This window comes from Diaphorina citri, unplaced genomic scaffold, assembly GCF_000475195.1.
Source record: "Diaphorina citri unplaced genomic scaffold, Diaci psyllid genome assembly version 1.1 scaffold218, whole genome shotgun sequence".
In the NCBI taxonomy this organism is placed as follows: Eukaryota; Metazoa; Arthropoda; class Insecta; order Hemiptera; family Psyllidae; genus Diaphorina; species Diaphorina citri.
Window position 1 is genome coordinate 66,305 of NW_007377655.1, and position 19,250 is coordinate 85,554.

Genomic DNA, 19,250 nt, shown 5'->3' on the forward strand with positions numbered 1-19,250 from the left:
GAGTCCTTAACGGTTATCAAATATGTTAATTTGTGTCAAATTTACTTCCTATAATAATATTAATTCTGCTCAGACAAAACCCCAACAATAATACTGTAGATATCACTCCTAGAATAACTATTTCTTGGCGTTTAATTTTCAGTAGTATCGTGGTAGGTAGAATCCGAAGTGCTAATGACTGTTCTTTCTGTCAATTATTCTTCTAATTTACAAATTCGATAACATTATCAAAGAAACGGCGGACTTGCAAACGTCAAGAGAAAAACAGATGGATAACGTGTCTAGTATTTGCAGATGTAGTGGTTTCAGTGTCTTTGGAGGTTGGTGTTTTAGTTTCTTTAGACCTGATAAAGTCAAGAGTTTGAACCGAGAGTCCTTAACTGTTATCAAATATGTTAATTAGTGTCAAATTTACTTCCTATAATAATATTAATTCTGCTCAGACAAAACCCCGACAATAATACTGTAGATATCACTTCTAGAATAACTATTTCTTGGCGTTTAATTTTCAGTAGTATCGTGGTAGGTAGAATCCGAAGTGCTAATGACTGTTCTTTCTGTCAATTCTTTGTCTTAATTAATACTTAATTTGGAAAACTTTTTTCAACGTTAATAATAATGTTATAAGCAAGTACATGAGGTAGGTTATATTCTGTTCGCCTTTTATGTATCTGCAGGGCTTTTTACTTTTCTCTGATGTATATTTTTTCAACTTTTCTACACTATTAGCTTTGAAAAAAATTGTATTATTAATTTAGGAATATATTTTCCAACATTACCATATCATAATGGTATATTATTCCTGTTACATTAATTAAAGCTACCATCATAGCATATTTATGTTATGAACCTAAGCTACGCTAGATGTTAATTTGATAAGTTTTTCTTGTTTACTTACGAGTCCGGCTACCTATACTTATATTTTCCTCAAGCGATAGTCTTTGCTACCTGTACTTGCTACTAGACTTGAGTCAATAACTATTATATTCTATAGTTATACTTTTAAATTACTTCCGTTGCATGTGTGAGTTGCCACGCAATCTACAAGTATATTTGTCTTCACTATTGCTCCTGGATTCTCTTGATTAATATTGTATTCTGTGAGGTTTTTTGATCGTGATATTGTTTATTAGATCAATTCTTCATTAGATCATTGATCATTGCCATCCAGTTGCTCGCAGCTTATCGGTATCTGACTTCAGTATTCGTGGAAAAATGAGTCAAAACGAAAACTTCCTGATGGTTGAAACTCACGACCTAATCATAGATACGATAATTACAATATTAAACACAAGCAACACACAAAACACATCTTTTCACCAAAAACACTCCTCCACGCTACAAGTGGCTCTGGAGAGAAAAGTAAATAAATATAAATCATCCCAACGAGAAAATTAGAATAAAAAATCGAATTACAAATCGATTACAAGAGGTCTAAAATAATAATAAAGAAAAAGGGGCTTCTGTTTGGCATAAATCAAAAATAATATTTAAAATACATAGCCCCCGGATAAAATAAACAATAAATAATTTGTTTTAATAGGTTTTAAGGTTGTGATAATTGCTTCAATGATATATTCTCGGGTTAGTAATCTGGTAGTATACAGGATGCAACCATTACCATCTCAATACCCAATTAGTGAAGTGAAAGAGTTAACACTGCAATAACCTAATAACAGACACAGTTGTACTACAAAAAGATAAGTGACTATCGAATTACACAGTGACTCCACCGATCAATTTCAAGGAAAGTCTTAAGACTTGACCCGTCAGAGGTCCGAAAAAGGTTCATGAGAATAGGTATAATTATTGATGGCTGATTTGGCTCTGATCATAACTTGACAAAGAATAAAAAAATATCCTATAATTTTAAGTCCATTCCAGTCAGAAACACAACTGAAATTCTGCAAACACGGGGTCACCAAATTAGCAGACGGTTAAAATTTCAATCTCTTCCTTTGGTTCACTTCTAATATGCTTCGTGCCATTGTCGCGCCACCACCGTCCTACAAAATAAATTATTGTTATGATTATTTAGAAAATATTACACTCAGATAACACGAGATATAAAGATAGAAATTAATAAGAGAGAAAAGATGGAGGAGTTGTGTGAACAGATAAATCATTTCGAAAATGATTTTTTTAGGTAGTCGTACGTTTGTGTGTCTGTTTGTTTATTAGATGTTGGTTTTGTCTTATTTAATCTTTTTTGAATGAATAATTAACCTTTCAAAAGAATGATAAATGATCTTACCCATGCATAGTCTTTTTCTCAAAGGGATGAAAAGGTACTCCTGATCTGGTGAAGTTTTTTATTATCTAAAGAAGAGGAAATTTTGTCCAATGGCTTTAAGTCCTCTTAATTTAATACTATTAGAAGTTGGTAGTAAATAAATACTTAGCTATGTGTATGTACGCATGATAACAAAATGAAGACGATCCATGAGACGAATAGACGAGAAATATTACGTGCCAAACATACTACTGTACAAATTGACTTGCCCTGTATCCTGTATACTGGTAGTAAATGATAAAAGAATAAATTTACACAACGGAATGGAGTTTCATATCTTAAATAGATTTAATAATTTATGTTGTGTTAACCCGACCCTATTCGCCCCTACACACATAAGAGCACATCCCCACTTGTCAGAGATCAGAGCTCATTTGTGTGAGAAAATGTGAAAAAAATCCCCCTGAAAAGTTTTTTTTTTTTTGGTTTTTTGGCTTTATGGTTCTCTGGACAAAATTTGCACCACCACTTTCGTGTTCCTGATAAAAAGACCTTTAATTTGAATTTATGTTGTTTGATTTACAGAGAATGCAATATTCAATTCAAATCACCATAACTAAAAGCAGTCAACAGCGAACCAAACCTTGGAAGTAACGCGAGTTCTAATACAAAACCATGAGAACCTTCTTTCTCACCAAATCGAGAACCTTGATTATTGATTTCAAACATAAAATCTGTGGCTGGAGAACGTTTTCCTTTTTTTAAATTAAAACATTTATCAATATATTCATTTAAATATTTAATAGAATTCAAAACATGGAGGCTTATTAAGTGAGTTGATTAGATAGTGAACTTGCGTACATGACAATTGAGTTCCGAGAACAACAACTCTTTAACCTTTGTGTATATCTACATTCACCAGAGATATGTTATGTTGAACAGTACGTGCTTGAAAGTGAATAATCAAATTGTCTTCACCAGCATCACAGATGCTAGATTCATCATATTACCACATATCAGAATTTATAGGCATCACTTGAGCAGTACCAACTCGTACTACAATCTTTGATAGGATCAAGAGATACCAACTAGCTCCTAGCCTCTTTTGAGAATTACAAAAATTCCCCTTGCAGAAACAAGCAAACGTTTTCTTGATGGGAGATTTCGCCGAATACAATAGTCCGTCCCTTATACCTTTTTATTACTATTGTAATAATAATGGAAGGACGGACTAAAAATCGTCGTGCGTAGTGAAAACATTGCTTCGGTGAGGTTCATGTGGGTAGGTGGGTAGCTTTTCACCGAATGGTGCGTAAAACCCCTCTCACGAAAAACCTTATCAAGGTTAGCAGTCTAGCATAGTTAGCTTGAATGATAGCGCGTTTGCCTTGTAAACGCTAGACCGCGGGATTGATTCCCGCCCGGGGGGGGATTTTATCCTAAACAGATAAGGTTCGTTCTCGGAACGGCTACCATTCTCCTATCGTGTCTTCCTTCTTTCATCGCTTTGGGGACGATTTGACTTTCGCTTTTTGTACTCGGTGTTATTAATAGAGTTGAAACATTCGGGACGCTTTGACAGCTATAGTTCCCTCTATAAAACCTCTTTTGCAAAAATGGATGGCAGTTATAGACTGACATTAAGCATCAATAATTTATTTATTTTTTTTTAGTACAATTAACAATCTTATGATCTATAACAAACTGCACTAAAAAAAACCATCATACATCCAGATTTTAAGAGAAATCAGTTAGATTGAGCTAGTGAATAGAATAGCAAATTATAAAGATTCCATCCACCTTTCAAGATTACTTTTTAATAGCTTAAAGTTATTTTCAAACATATTAATTGTGTCAGAAAGAGAATTCGCAGAAGTGAAAAGGAAAATATAATAATAAGTTAACTTAATAATAATAAATGAACTTATCCTTGGTTCTCTCCTTGGCAGGACGTAAGGCCCCGGGGTCGCAGTGCAGTGAGCAGCTCGCATGTGTAATAATAAGTTAGCTTAATAATAATAAATGAACTTATCCTTGGTTCTCTCCTTGGCAGGACGTAAGGCCCCGGGGTCGCAGTGCAGTGAGCAGCTCGCATGTTAGCAAATTATAAAGATTCCATCCACCTTTCAAGATTGCTTTTTAATAGCTTAAAGTTATTTTCAAACTTATTAATTGTGTCAGAAAGAGAATTCGCAGAAGTGAAAAGGAAATGTAATAATCTTCTTCTTTACATTCCTCTCCTATCGGAGGTTGGAAATCATCATGGCAATGTGGTGTTTGTTTCTGGCAGCGCTGAAGAGTTGCTTGGAGTTGTAATCGAACCAGTCCCTGAGATTCTGCAACCAGCTGATTCTTGGTCTTCCTCTTCTTTTCTTCCCACAGATCTTCCCTTGTAAAATGCGGTGTAGTAATTGATATTTTTCACCTCTCATAACATGCCCGAAGTATTGCAGCTTTCTTGTTTTTATCATGTTCATCAATTCTCGTTCCTTGTCCATTCTTCGCAGAACTTCCTTGTTTGTCACTTTGTCTTTGTAATGTAATAATAAGTTAACTTAATAATAATAAATGAACTTATCCTTGGCAGGACGTAAGGCCCCGGGGTCGCAGTGCAGTGAGCAGCTCGCATGCAGTGTGCGCACTCACGGACTTTACTTCCCCTACTGAACACTCGACTAGGAAGCTCGGTGATACCTCCCCCCTCCCCGTGTCCCCTCATAAGAGCAAAGACTTTAGCTATCCCTCCGCCCCCGGACCAGGGGAACTCAAGAAGATGTCGTCTCTGTTTCGAATGATCGATGAGAGACATATGGTAAGTTGGAAATACATAAGAGTTGGTAATATCTTAATTAGGAACATTTGAAAGTACCTACCTACTAAACCTATATTTAGGTATACATATAAATGGCCTCCATTTTTATTATTATTATATAACACGTTATTAGGATTTTACAATATTTACGAACAGGTACACAAAACAAAATAACAAAATGATAAGAAATTAACAAAAGAAAACGAAATGCCACAAAAAATAAACAAAACTCCATCCCACCCCAAAAAAGATTAGAAATCAATTTTGTACCCCGCCTTTTATTCACTTCATAATTTGTGTCCTCCTACTTCACGTAGTACCTACCTTTCTTTCCCCTCATTGCACTCCACTTTCCTCTAATATTACTTCTGCTTCACTGCATTGGCGGCGTGCCACCTACCAGGATACCTATAATGTGGGAGCTATTAGCAAATATGAACATACTGATAATCTCAAAGCAATGTGGAAATAAACACGGTCGGGAAAGGCTTTGGCTTTTTTGACTAATAGAAAACGATTTATGAAGATAGAAGAACAGAGCCGTACCAAAGAACAATATTAACAGTGTGATAATGATACTAATTAAATAACTCTAATAAGAAACTGATAAAAATAACAAAATTCAGTGTAAAACAAACACAGACACACAAAACATTGCAAAGATGAAGAAAAAAATCTCGTCTCTGAAAATTAGCTACAAATTCAAGATTGTGTATTTGACTAGAAGAATAATTATTATCATTTTGATATGAAAATATTCTCCCCGATTAATAATCTTGTATTTATTTTAAGAGATGCCAAGAATGTGTGAATCACAATTATTTCTCATTTGCCTTCTTCACACCGCGTCGTGCTTCGCCAAGAGTGTTGAAGAACTTTGCAATCTTGCTAATGACATATACGGGGTATCCTGGTGTGACTGGTAACTATTGCACCTCGGGCGACAACATGAGCTTCTCATTTTATGCTTCATGAATAAACCATCTAATGTCTCTACTAGTGGAGCAACTGGGGTTATCAGTTGTAATCCCTTAACTCTGATGAACCGAATGTAACTATTGCACCTCGGGCGACAACATGAGCTTCTCATTATGCTTCATGAATAAACCATCTAATGTCTCTACTAGTGGAGCAACTGGGGTTATCAGTTGTAATCCCTTAACTCTGATGAACCGAAAAATAATCAAATTGTCTTCACCAGCATCACAGATGCTAGATTCATCATATTACCACATATCAGAATTTATAGGCATCATTTGAGCAGTACCAACTCCTACTACAATCTTTGATAGGATCAACAGATACCAACTAGCTCCTAGCCTCTTTTGAGAATTACAAAAATTCCCCTTGCAGAAACAAGCAAACGTTTTCTTGATGGGAGATTTCGACGTCAAATCAAAACACCCTTTCCTCATTGCATAGCTACCACCTAAATCACTTGAACAATCGCGGACAATCACCTTAGAACTGTTCGTATACTCCAGGGTCATTTTCATACAAAACTTCTCACTATTCCTGGGACAGAAGATTTTTCTCATTTGATCATCGGAAGTGTCCTTGTAACATTTGAGTCCTCTGGTAGAACCTCTACGAGCAGAACTGGGTGAGAGATACACTGGGATTGGAGTTTGGCAGAAAACAGTTGACAAAATTATACACAGCTGAAAAATTCTGAGAGAGTTCATTGTTAAAGCAGAACAAAGACAAACATTGAACTTAAAGCTTAAATTGAAATGATTTCGTTCAAAATTATATGGCTGAACTGAAATAACAAGCTACATAAACATACATAAGTACCTATATAAAGACGATGAAGTACTCTATCAGAGAAATCACATTTCGATCCCTCTCATGAACTGCAAGCCACCTTGTTTCATTCCTAGCAGATCACTCATGTGATACGTCAGATATTTGACCCAGATTCAAATCACTTACGTCCAGTACGTTACGCGTGTTCGCACTATCATTAATTTACACCCAATGTGAGGAAATGTGAGAACACTGTTGTGAGAGGAGATGAAAACCATGCACGCTTTATGATTTCAAACAATGCTTTTTGTATTGAAAGAGAACGGTGGGATGAAACATCGGTCAAGGAAACTGACTCTGCCTGAATGGGGGAAATATGAAAACGCAGGACAAAGAAGTGGGCATTGCAGATAAGTTTGTATTTCCCATTAAGGAGGGAATGGAAGTTTTCAATGTCCACCACCTCCCTCGTCCGTTATTAATTAGTATAGAAAGTGTAAAAGGTTTCGTTCATTAATTATAATATATGAGATGATGGTGTCTGAAAGCAGAAGCCAAAGTATTGAACTTTTCAGATTGTATTAATTATTGCTGGGGTTCTACCCCGATATCAGCATTTGCTTGTGGCTTGTGGGGATGCAAATGAAAGCAATAACGGACGAAAACAATAAACCACAGAAGAAACTATAGAAATAATGGGGGCTATATTCATTCCTTCTCGACCAAAATTGATAACAAAGGATACCTATAATGTGGGAGCTATTAGAAAATATGAACATATTGATAATCTCAAAGCAATGTGGAAATAAACACGGTCGGGAAAGGCTTTGGCTTTTCTGACTAATAGAAAACGATTTATGAAGATAGAAGAACAGAGCCGTACCAAAGAACAATATTAACAGTGTGATAATGATATTAATTAAATAACTCTAATAAGAAACTGATAAAAATAACAAAATTCAGTGTAAAACAAACACAGACACACAAAACATTGCAAAGATGAAGAAAAAAAATCTCGTCTCTGAAAATTAGCTACAAATTCAAGATTGTGTATTTGACTAGAAGAATAATTATTATCATTTTGATATGAAAATAACATTTTGAGCGGTCAGTTTTGAAAAAACCATCAAGGATGTCTCGGGTTCGGAGTATTGTTTCCTATTCAATCCTTGTTTATGATATAATTGGTTTGTATATGTCCAAAATAAATAGATTGACACAAAGTATGATGGTTGGATGACTCAATGAAAAGGATTTACAAAATGATCCCGAAATTTAGGACCTGTGGATTAGTGTTTTGGAGGTTTTCATATCCAAAACAAGAAGCATATCAACATTTGCATTATGTAAATTTTACAATGTTCTCGACGTAATTGATGGGTATGAACTATTTCAACACAGAAATACAACACCGTAACAGTTTTAGTTTACATGAGTTGGTCATTGAATAAGCAAAAACGGTACATTTAACCAAACAAGAAAACACTACAAACTTACAAACACACTAAACTGAACATGTATCCGATCTACTGGTGTAAAATTACTCAACAAGTTTTTAAATAGAACCTAAAGGAAGTACACAGGTGCCTCCCACAAAAAAAAACAAATACTAAATACTTCAATGCATTCAATAACAACAAAGCCACAACTCTGGAGAAGTTAAAATAATATATGGAACTATTTTAATTAAAACCGCATGAGATTGATGATGATTAACAATGAGAAGTTATTGTTTCTATAATCATATTCCAGGCACTACTCATACCCAGTGAGCATACGATGAGCGCCACAATGTAAAGAAAGAATCAAACATCATGAAAAAGATTTTCCGTTCGCATTTGTTGAAGGATTCGGACGTGATCAAACTTTAGAACAAAGTTATTAAGAACACCGAAAGGAATCGGAATTACCAATATAACCAAACGGGAACATTAATATTACTCACCATTAATTTGCTAGCTAGCAGTTTATCTAGGACTTCATGTACAAGAAGTGATCATTTTGGTGTACAAGTTCGCAAGACGGTTATAAGCCACATGAAAATGAACCCAATTAAAAATGACGTGACGGTACATTGAAGAATGTCATGAGTATACGAGTAGCTTGAATAAAATGAGCCACACTGTCTGATATAATTAGATGTATAATACCTGATCCTAGATACCGATAAGCTGCGAGCAACTGGATGGCAATGATCAATGATCTAATGAAGAATTGATCTAATAAACAATATCACGATCAAAAAACCTCACAGAATGCACTACTCATACCCAGTGAGAATACTATGAGCGCCACAATGTAAAGAATCAAACATCATGAAAAAGATTTTCCGTTCGCATTTGTTAAAGGATTCGGACGTGATCAAACTTTAGAACAAAGTTATTAAGAACACCGAAAGGAATCGTAATTACCAATATAACCAAACGGGAACATTAATATTACTCACCATTAATTTGCTAGCTAGCAGTTTAATCCAGGACTTCATGTACAAGAAGTGATCATTTTGGTGTACAAGTTCGCAAGACGGTTATAAGCCACATGAAAATGAACCCAATTAAAAATGACGAATTGAAACAGGTAATGAAAATTTCTAGCTTTTGGAGTAAAAATAATGATGTTTTACGCCTGATGTTATACAAATATTCTTAAGAACTATTTACTGGAGAAGACATTTTCTGTAGAGGAAATTATTGTAGAGATTTGTGAATAACTGGAAGAAAGAAGTTAGATAGAATATTCTGAACTTAAACATTATCAACGTTTCATTTTGACTAGAGCTACTGGTGCAAGGAGGACATTCCCAAATAAGAACGACAGCTAAGGATTAGTTGCCGAGAATTTATGGTCAGAACTCGGGAAAAGACGTCCCAAATCTCTTTATAGTCTGTAAGTTTGTAGTTTAACTTGGGAAATGAGTCCCAAATTTCTTTATTCTTTTGATATGTGTGTAGTTATGTACAGAGTACAGACATATTCGTATGTGTTCTACTTGGAAAAGAAGTCTTTATTCTGAATACGTTTGTAGTGTGTTTTGCGTATTGTACTCCGTAATATGTTGGAGATGTAAATTACACATCCAAAAGCTTTTGTTTTGGGGGTTGTATGGAAAAGAATGAACTGTGGAGGTGAATAAAATATGGAGGGGGTGGAGAAATGTATTATCACCCAAAAAGGGGACGAGGGGAGGGGAAGGATCTCTTAATTTAAATTGAAAATACTCCTGTTCAGGAGATAAATCACGCCAAAGGAAAAGTTTATTCAGAGTTTTCTATTCCCGTAGCCTACTTTTTTGATGACTCATTGCTCTCATATCCATCTGGATTGACTATAACAGTGTTTGTTTCTTTGTACAGATGTTTCGAAACCAGTGGAGGCTGCTGACCTCACTGCCTCCTCACCTCACGCTTCCTATCTGAATGACACGGAGCCGCCACGGTTTAGTCTATGTTCTCATCTGTCTGGTAATACCACCCCCGCGCCGCCCCTGCACCCTGAAACCACGCCTACCTCCATTCCTAGTACTCCACTCTATAAGGTACCTATAGGTCGTGTGAATCAAGAAATTATCTATAAGGTACCTATAGGTTGTGTGAATCAAGAAATTATCAGGACTCAGGACATAAGACATGAGATACACAATGGATAGTAAACAAGAGAAATTCAAACTTTCGGCTTTTCTTTTTGGTATTTTTTTTTGCAGTACATAAACCATAGCCTGGCACATACTTATAATAAGTAAATCAGGCTATGGGGTAACTTCTAAAATTTTCCATCCATCAAAACAGCATAGGTGTCATCAAAGATATATTTTTTTTCCAATTTATTGTACCTACCTATGATATAAATAAAAATAAATGAAGTATTTATGAAAAAAAAAAAAAGATCTGCCTGGAAGAGACTGACAAGAAACGCAGACCCTAGGTATTTAAATAGGAAAAGGCTAAGAAAATTAATGATAATAGTGCTCGCATGTCGTACAAGACTGACAAGTCCCTTTACTCCAGCAGTTATATTCCATACCTCGGCTGGGATTGAACCCACGCCCTCCTGTTTACCAGGCGAGCGTCTTGACCACTACACCACCGAGGTGTGTTTAAGGAGATAATTAGTGTAACTGTATATTATTACCTGTATATCTTAATGTAACTGTATATTACCTGGGTTTCAGCTGTATACAAGTTCCTCACCCTATCCTCAACAAGAAGGTTCCTCCCCCCCTGAAGCCGCTATTGAAGCAACTCCCGAAACCACTCCTGTAAAGGTACGTTAAGTAGCGACCGGTAGCGGTGTTAACTCGACCCTATTTATCCCTACACACCTAAGAGCACATCCCCACTTGTCAGAGATCAGAGCTCATTTGTGTGAGAAAATGTGAAAAAAATCCCCCTGAAAAGTTTTTTTTTTTTTTTTGGTTTTTTGGCTTTATGGTTTTCTGGACGAAATTTGCACCACCACTTTCGTGTTCCTGATAAAAAGACCTTTAATTTGATATATAGGTCGACCAGGTTTGGATAAGTCCTTCTATGGGGACAGACAGACCGACCGACAGACAGACGACACCGAACCGAATACAATAGTCCGTCCCTTATACCTTTTTATTACTATTGTAATAATAAAGGAAGGACGGACTAAAAAGGATTATAAGGGAGACGGAAACCATTTGATTCGCTTCGGTGTCTGTCCCTCATGTCGTCGGTCAGTCGGTCGGTCTGTCTGTCACCCATAAGAAGGATCTTATCCAAAACCTGGTCGACCTATATATATCAAATTGAAGGTCTTTTTACCCAGGAAACACGAAAATGGATGGTGTGCAAATTTTCGTCCAGAAAACCATAAAGCCAAAAACCAAAAAAACTGGTTTTTTGGGAAGCGGCTACCGATGTTTTTTTCACATTTTCTCACCACAAATGAGCTCTGATCCGAAATTTTGTCGCGACGACCTATGAACTCAAAGCGAGAAAGTTTTGATAACACTTCAGATCGATCATTTAAGACCGGTTTTACGCTCCACCTATGTTAAGCTACGCGAGCAAAGGCCATAGAATGGATGGGTGACTTTAAACCTTATATATTTGGTATAAAGGGACGAAACGGGTGCTAGTCTTGATTTTAAATCAATTACATGAAAAGTAAAATTAAAAAATCAAATACAAAGAATAATAATAAACTGAATATTAAACAAATTAGGTAGGCTATAATGGTACGATCGAATAAACTACGGACCTAAAATAATTCCCGAAGGGACGGACCCAGCTTGTTCATAAATTTTATAGTATAATAAAGGCACTAGGATGGACTAAAATTTATTTTTTCAACTATAAACTATAAAATTATGAAAAAAGTAACTATGGCTATTCATAAAATATTTTTAAATGATAAAATTATGTACAAAGAAATGTTCACAGTGGGATTCGAACCCCTCCCCACCCGCTCGGCAGTTTGTCAAAGATCACACTCCTTACCACTGTGACACTCCGACTTTTGACTCTACGTAGTACAAAACTTCCTTATTAATTAACTCGAGCGATAATTTAGAATTTTTCCCCTAAAAATCACTCTTTTATCAAATTTAAGGCTGAAGGGGCCCTTTGGGGGCCTTGAAAATATGAAAAGGCACACCTACCACTCACGAGAAAAAAAATGAGCCATCAACCATCAAAATCGGTCCAGTGGTTTAGGCTGTAGAGCGGTCAACGTCAAAGAAGAAGCGGAAGCGGAAGCAGAAGCAGAAGCAGCAGCAGCAGCAGAAAATGATGAAAAATTTGACGTTTTTCAAAGTCAAATATCTCCGGCTAAACTTAACTGATTTTGATGATTTTTTTTTCAACTTGGTCTACTTTCATGCCCCAACACACACATGCAATCCGTTTTCTTCCATCATTTGTAGTTGTCCCCCTACAACTACCTGAAAACGGCTACTTTCCCTGTCGCGTATAATATCTCTAGTAGCGCGGTCAAACTTTCTTGACTTGGCGGGGCGGAGCGCTACCGCGCTCCTTAATTTTTTGTCTCTATTGTAAAATTTACTGTGATACCGTCAGCTCCCATGGCGTAGTGGTCACTGCACTCGCCTTGCACGCGGGAGACCCGGGTTCGATTCCCGGCGGGGTCAAGTTGGCGTAGTGGTCACTGCACTCGCCTTGCACGCGGGAGACCCGGGTTCGATTCCCGGCGGGGTCAAGAAATTTGTATCTGCAAAGGATTGATTCCGTGACTGGCTATTGCGTGGGGCCCACTCAGCCTCGTGAGGAAAATGAGTAGCTATGACATGTAAATGCGCATAGCGACCGGTGCCAGTCCAAATGTTGTATGAACAATGGCCCACACTCAGCCTCGTGAGGAAAATGAGTAGCTATGACATATAAATGCGCATAGCGACCGGTGCCAGCATGGTAGGTAAACTCAGCCTCGTGAGGAAAATGAGTAGCTATTGCATATAAATGTGCATAGCGACCGGTGCCAGCATGGTAGGTATTAAACATTGAATGTTAGGATTATCGAGATATTGGGAAAAATCCTACAATGCTGCAGTGAGCACCAAAGTTGTGATATAATAATACAAAGAAACTGCATTTACAATTTATTGTGATACCTACCGGTTATTGTATTTAAAATGTTAAGTAATCATGTAATCAAATAAAGAAAGTATTGTTGTTGTTGAAAATAATCTGCTCCAAGCAAAGATGTTTACAAATGTCTAGAATTTCGACCATTTTCAAAGATAATTTCACGTCCGACCTAGAATGTGAAATGCCAGCCTAGTTACTGTTAGCTTGGTTGGTAACGCGTCTGCCTTGTAAGCGCTAGGCCGTTGTTTCGATTTTCGCCCGGGGCGGGTTTTATCCTCATGGGATTATATTCGTTCTCGGAACGGCTGACTTTCTCCTTTCTCTCTTCGATTTCGGGACGATAAGACCTTAGCAGTTACAGTTCCCTCTATCAAAGATATTTATGGTGAGTTTTATGTTCTCAGGCTCAGGGATACTATTAACGCGTCTGCCTTGTAAGCGCTAGGCCGTTGTTTCGATTTCCGCCCGGGGCGGATTTTATCCTCATGGGATTATGTTCGTTCTCGGAACGGCTGACTTTCTCCTATCCTGTCTTCGATTTCGGGACGATAAGACCTTAGCAGTTACACTTCCCTCTATCAAAGATATTTATGGTGAGTTTTATGTTCTCAGGCTCAGGAGTCCCAAGCTTCCTCCACTGGGAGTAAATCCTCCGCCCCCACCTCCCCCCTAAACGTAGCCCCGCCCACTTCAACACAAGATAACTTCTCATTGGATGATGACACGCAACATAACTCGGTACGTAGGAGATTAAACGTAGCCCCGCCCACTTCAACACAAGATAACTTCCCATTGGATGATGACACGCAACATAACTCGGTACGTAGGAGATTAAACTTAGCCCCGCCCACTTCAACACAAGATAACTTCTCATTGGATGATGACACGCAACATAACTCGGTACGTAGGAGATTAAACTTAGCCCCGCCCACTTCAACACAAGATAAGTTCTCATTGGATGATGACACGCAACATAACTCGGTACGTAGGAGATTAAACTTAGCCCCGCCCACTTCAACACAAGATAATTTCTCATTGGATGATGACACGCAACATAACTCGGTACGTAGGAGATTAAACTTAGCCCCGCCCACTTCAACACAAGATAACTTCCCATTGGATGATGACACGCAACATAACTCGGTACGTAGGAGATTAAACTTAGCCCCGCCCACTTCAACACAAGATAAGTTCTCATTGGATGATGACACGCAACATAACTCGGTACGTAGGAGATTAAACTTAGCCCCGCCTAATGACATAAGTACATGTTAAATATTTTTCATGCAACAAGGAAAAAAAAGTTCAAGAGGAATGAATTAGAATTGGAAATTAGAAATGTTTGTTGTTCCGCCGAATTGAAACAGGTAATGAAAATTTCTAGCTTTTGGAGTAAAAATAATGATGTAAAGCCTGATGTCAGACAAATATTCTTAAGAACTATTAACTGGAGAACACATTTTCTGTAGAGGAAATTATTGTAGAGATTTGTGAATAACTGGAAGAAAGAAGTTAGATAGAATATTCTGAACATAAACATTATCAACGTTTCATTTTGACTAGAGCTACTGGTGCAAGGAGGACATTCCCAAATAAGAACGACAGCTAAGGATTAGTTGCCTGCCTACAGTGACAAGATAATCAAGCCTTAGGATTTGAAATGTCTAAGATGAAGGCACTATTAATGCACAGACTAAACGTATTTATAATACTTTGCACAGAATTAAACAAAAATACTTCACAAGTAGATTCTAATGTTCCGTACACACTTGACAAATAGTTCTCTATGAAATGAAATTTATTAAAGCAAAAAGGAGTTTAGGGAGAGAAAAAATCTCTTCGAATATGGAATTTAAATTAGTGCCAAGAAATTCTATATAGAACAAATAAATCAACGTACTCTTAACACAACAAGTGCCAAATTAAAATCTAGAAAAATATATCATAAAGGGGGGAAAAGAAATACAGGGTTCGAAAAAGACTTGATGAACTCTCGGTATTTGGGAATTTAGACAATCCTATTGAGATAAATACGTACATAATTTGAAAAGTAAATGTCAACAAGATGGTTAAAGTCCATGCTGATATGTATTAACACAAAATACACAAATGTTGGAATTGGATTAAATTTCTACTGCTTACAAACGGATTTAAATACAACAGTCACGTCAATGAGTATTGCACTGATCCTAGGTACTCGATAAAATTTCCAAAGAAAATATTAACATTGGATAAATCCCTATAGGTACACAAAAGGATGCAATATGATTAGTGTTTGTTTTCCCCCCCTTTATGAAATCCAGTAATTGAAACGTCTAAGCAGCCCAGTTCATTTCATCTCAGGATTTCTTTCCATGTTCTTCTCCAACACTTCTTCAAGTTTGTTGACAAGTTTACCGTCTTCCTCAACATCCTATAACATGTTTGTGTACGGTTTTGGTTGTGATGTTATTTATTGTGTCATGAATGGGATGGGGGTGAAACATAAATTTCCCCATAATGAGGAGGAGGTATGGCCCCAATTATTTTATAGTCGTCTTCATTTTGTGTCAAGTGTATGGTATATCTCACTATATGAATTGGATTACGTGTTTGTATTTACTGTACAAAGTGGAATGTGGAAAGTAGATACAATCTTTCATAACCAATACAACAATCATATCATAATATGCTATAATTATGTATTAGTATATTACTTTATTGCTTGAATCTATTCTTCTTGAAGGCGCCTGAGAAAATGAAGATGCTGTTTGGAACCAAAAGAGAATCGGAAGCACTGATGATAAACTAATCAAATCAGCACCAACATTATTAAAACCGAAACACTTGGCCTCAGACATCACACAAATCTTTTCTTAAATAAGATGAAAGGGCTTAGATAATTTTTAATTAAATAATAAAATAAATAAAAAAGCCAACTTTAATAGATAATCACCGCGCATTAACTGTTAGATTAAAATGTGTGAAAAATACGAAATTATTAATAAAAATATTAAGTTTTCATTTCTGAATATTACTTGGACACTTTTTTTTTCCGTCGAAAAAATAAGTGAAAATTATTCAAGTGTACCACAGTTAAAAATTTGGCCTTGTGTACTGATTTGTTCTCTCAAGAAATGTTGACAAATTCCAACGATGTTTCAATTTCAAGGAAAGTCTTAAGACTTGACCCGTCAGAGGTCCGAAAAAGGTTCATGAGAATAGGTATAATTATTGATGGCTGATTTGGCTCTGATCATAACTTGACAAAGAATAAAAAAATATCCTATAATTTTAAGTCCATTCCAGTCAGAAACACAACTGAAATTCTGCAAACACGGGGTCACCAAATTAGCAGACGGTTAAAATTTCAATCTCTTCCTTTGGTTCACTTCTAATATGCTTCGTGCCATTGTCGCGCCACCACCGTCCTACAAAATAAATTATTGTTATGATTATTTAGAAAATATTACACTCAGATAACACGAGATATAAAGATAGAAATTAATAAGAGAGAAAAGATGGAGGAGTTGTGTGAACAGATAAATCATTTCGAAAATGATTTTTTTTAGGTAGTCGTACGTTTGTGTGTCTGTTTGTTTATTAGATGTTGGTTTTGTCTTATTTAATCTTTTTTGAATGAATAATTAAAATAACTTCTTTTCCCAAGATTTGGATAACATTTTGTAACGTTGCGTTGTTTTATACCTTCATATACTGGATCGGAATTTATGATTAAGAAAAGCACTGCCAAGCAGCACAGCAGCACTTTTTCTTCATGATTTACCGGTTAATAAAGAAGTTGGTAGACCAACTTTTACGGGTTCAAGTAGCAACAACAGAACTAATGATTTTATTCCTAAAGATGAATTCCCTCAACACTTAGAAACTAGAAATTGTCCAACAGTTCTGCCATTGTGCCTTGTGGCGTTGTGGTAAACAGGGAATTTGTATTTCTCTTAGGGAGGAAGGGGAAATGAATTTATTTATTGAAAAAGTTCGTATGAAATTTTGGACTAGGTCATTAATGTAATTATTGATTAACATTGCCAACTAAAAATAGCGAACCACCTACAAACTTCCAACAACTGGTAGTGCTTCATCCTGCCAAATTAGAATATCTCAAAATGATTTAACATTCAAAGAGGTTTCGGAGATGTAAATTACACATCCAAAAGCTTTTGTTTTGGGGGTTGTATGGAAAAGAATGAACTGTGGAGGTGAATAAAATATGGAGGGGGTGGAGAAATGTATTATCACCCAAAAAGGGGACGAGGGGAGGGGAAGGATCTCTTAATTTAAATTGAAAATACTCCTGTTCAGGAGATAAATCACGCCAAAGGAAAAGTTTATTCAGAGTTTTCTATTCCCCCCTCCCCCTTACTTCAACACAAGATAAGTTCTCATTGGATGATGACACGCAACATAACTCGGTACGTAGGAGATTAAACTTAGCCCCGCCCTCAACACTTAGAAACTAGAAATTGTCCAACAGTTCTGCCATTGTGCCTTGTGGCGTTGTGGTAAACAGGGAATTTGTATTTCTCTTAGGGAGGAAGGGGAAATGAATTTATTTATTGAAAAAGTTCGTATGAAATTTTGGACTAGGTCATTAATGTAATTATTGATTAACATTGCCAACTAAAAATAGCGAACCACCTACAAACTTCCAACAACTGGTAGTGCTTCATCCTGCCAAATTAGAATATCTCAAAATGATTTAACATTCAAAGAGGTTTCTTACAAATGACCAGATTCACAAATTCACTAGAGAGCACCTGAAACTCCATGGAGGCAAAAAGCTGGAAAAGAAGGGGGAAAATCACGTAAAACTGCGAGAGTAAAGGGACTTTCCAGTCTCATTATGGCAGTCTTTGTCAACTTTCCCCCAACACACTTGGCAGTGAATTTTTCCTTAAGGCTTCGTTTTTCAAGGAACCTGTATCGTATAGGCAGTTTCATGCCGAGTGCCTATCTATCTATATAAATAAAATTGTAGATTTGTCTGTACATTGCTTAGAATCGTGAAATTTTTAGTTATTCTTACTCCTTATGCATCCACGATTCCAAAAATCACATTAGAAAAATTTCTGTCTGTCTGTCTGTCTGTCTGTCTGTATGTGTGTATGTCTGTCTGTTACGCTAAATAGACCTGTGGTTGTCCTCTTTTCACGAGAAAACGGCTCGACCGATTTTGAAGAAATTTTTTGTGGTTGTTAAGAAAAGTACTCCGGGTGACATAGACTACTTGAAATTTTCACATTCCATCCTGATTCAAAATGGCGGCGGTTCAAAAACGTGAAGAAAATAGCCTAATACACCCGTTTTTGTCCTCTTTTCACGAGAAAACCGCTCGACCGATTTCGATGAAATTTTTTGTGGTTGTTAAGAAAAGTACTCCAGGCGACATAGGCTACTTGAAATTTTCACATTCCATCCTGATTCAAAATGGCGGCGGGTCAAAAAGTGAAGAAAATGGCCTAATAGACCCGTTTTTGTCCTCTTTTCACGAGAAAACCGCTCGACCGATTTCGATGAAATTTTTTGTGGTTGTTAAGAAAAGTACTCCAGGGTGATAACTAACTTCTAATCCAACACCTAACTTTGTCCATAATGAAAAAAACCTTCCTTGGTTTGGCTTATATGCATTCAAGGGGTGTACTGGATGGACTTCAATAACTGACGTATTTAACTGACGTATCTGTCTATAACTGACGGTGCATCCGATTCCGAAATGCAGGGTCCAAGATGAATGAAAGAATGGGGCTACAGAACGTAATAGACTACACACCTCCTAGGCTAAGATTATTAAAATAAATAATACCTTCATATTCAATTACGAAATTGAAGTTTTAGAAAAGCCTTTGACCACTGAACCCAATTAAATAAATAAAATTAAAGATTAAAT

At 36.6% G+C, this 19,250-nt stretch overlaps 1 protein-coding gene across 6 annotated transcripts in view; it reads right to left on the minus strand.

Annotated features, from left to right (window-relative positions):
* The window catches only part of LOC103506139 (pollen-specific leucine-rich repeat extensin-like protein 2), a 91,683-nt gene that overhangs the window by 35,123 nt on the left and 37,310 nt on the right, over positions 1-19,250 (minus strand). For 3 of the 6 annotated variants that reach the window (XM_026821273.1, XM_026821272.1, XM_026821271.1), the window contains exon 7: positions 16,690-16,773. The exons of the other annotated variants lie outside the window; for them this stretch is intronic. In XM_026821273.1, coding sequence (XP_026677074.1) covers positions 16,705-16,773 — 69 coding nt within the window. In that variant the 3' untranslated portion in view covers positions 16,690-16,704. Of the gene's footprint in view, positions 1-16,689; positions 16,774-19,250 lie in introns of those variants that run through there. 6 annotated transcript variants of the gene reach the window in all.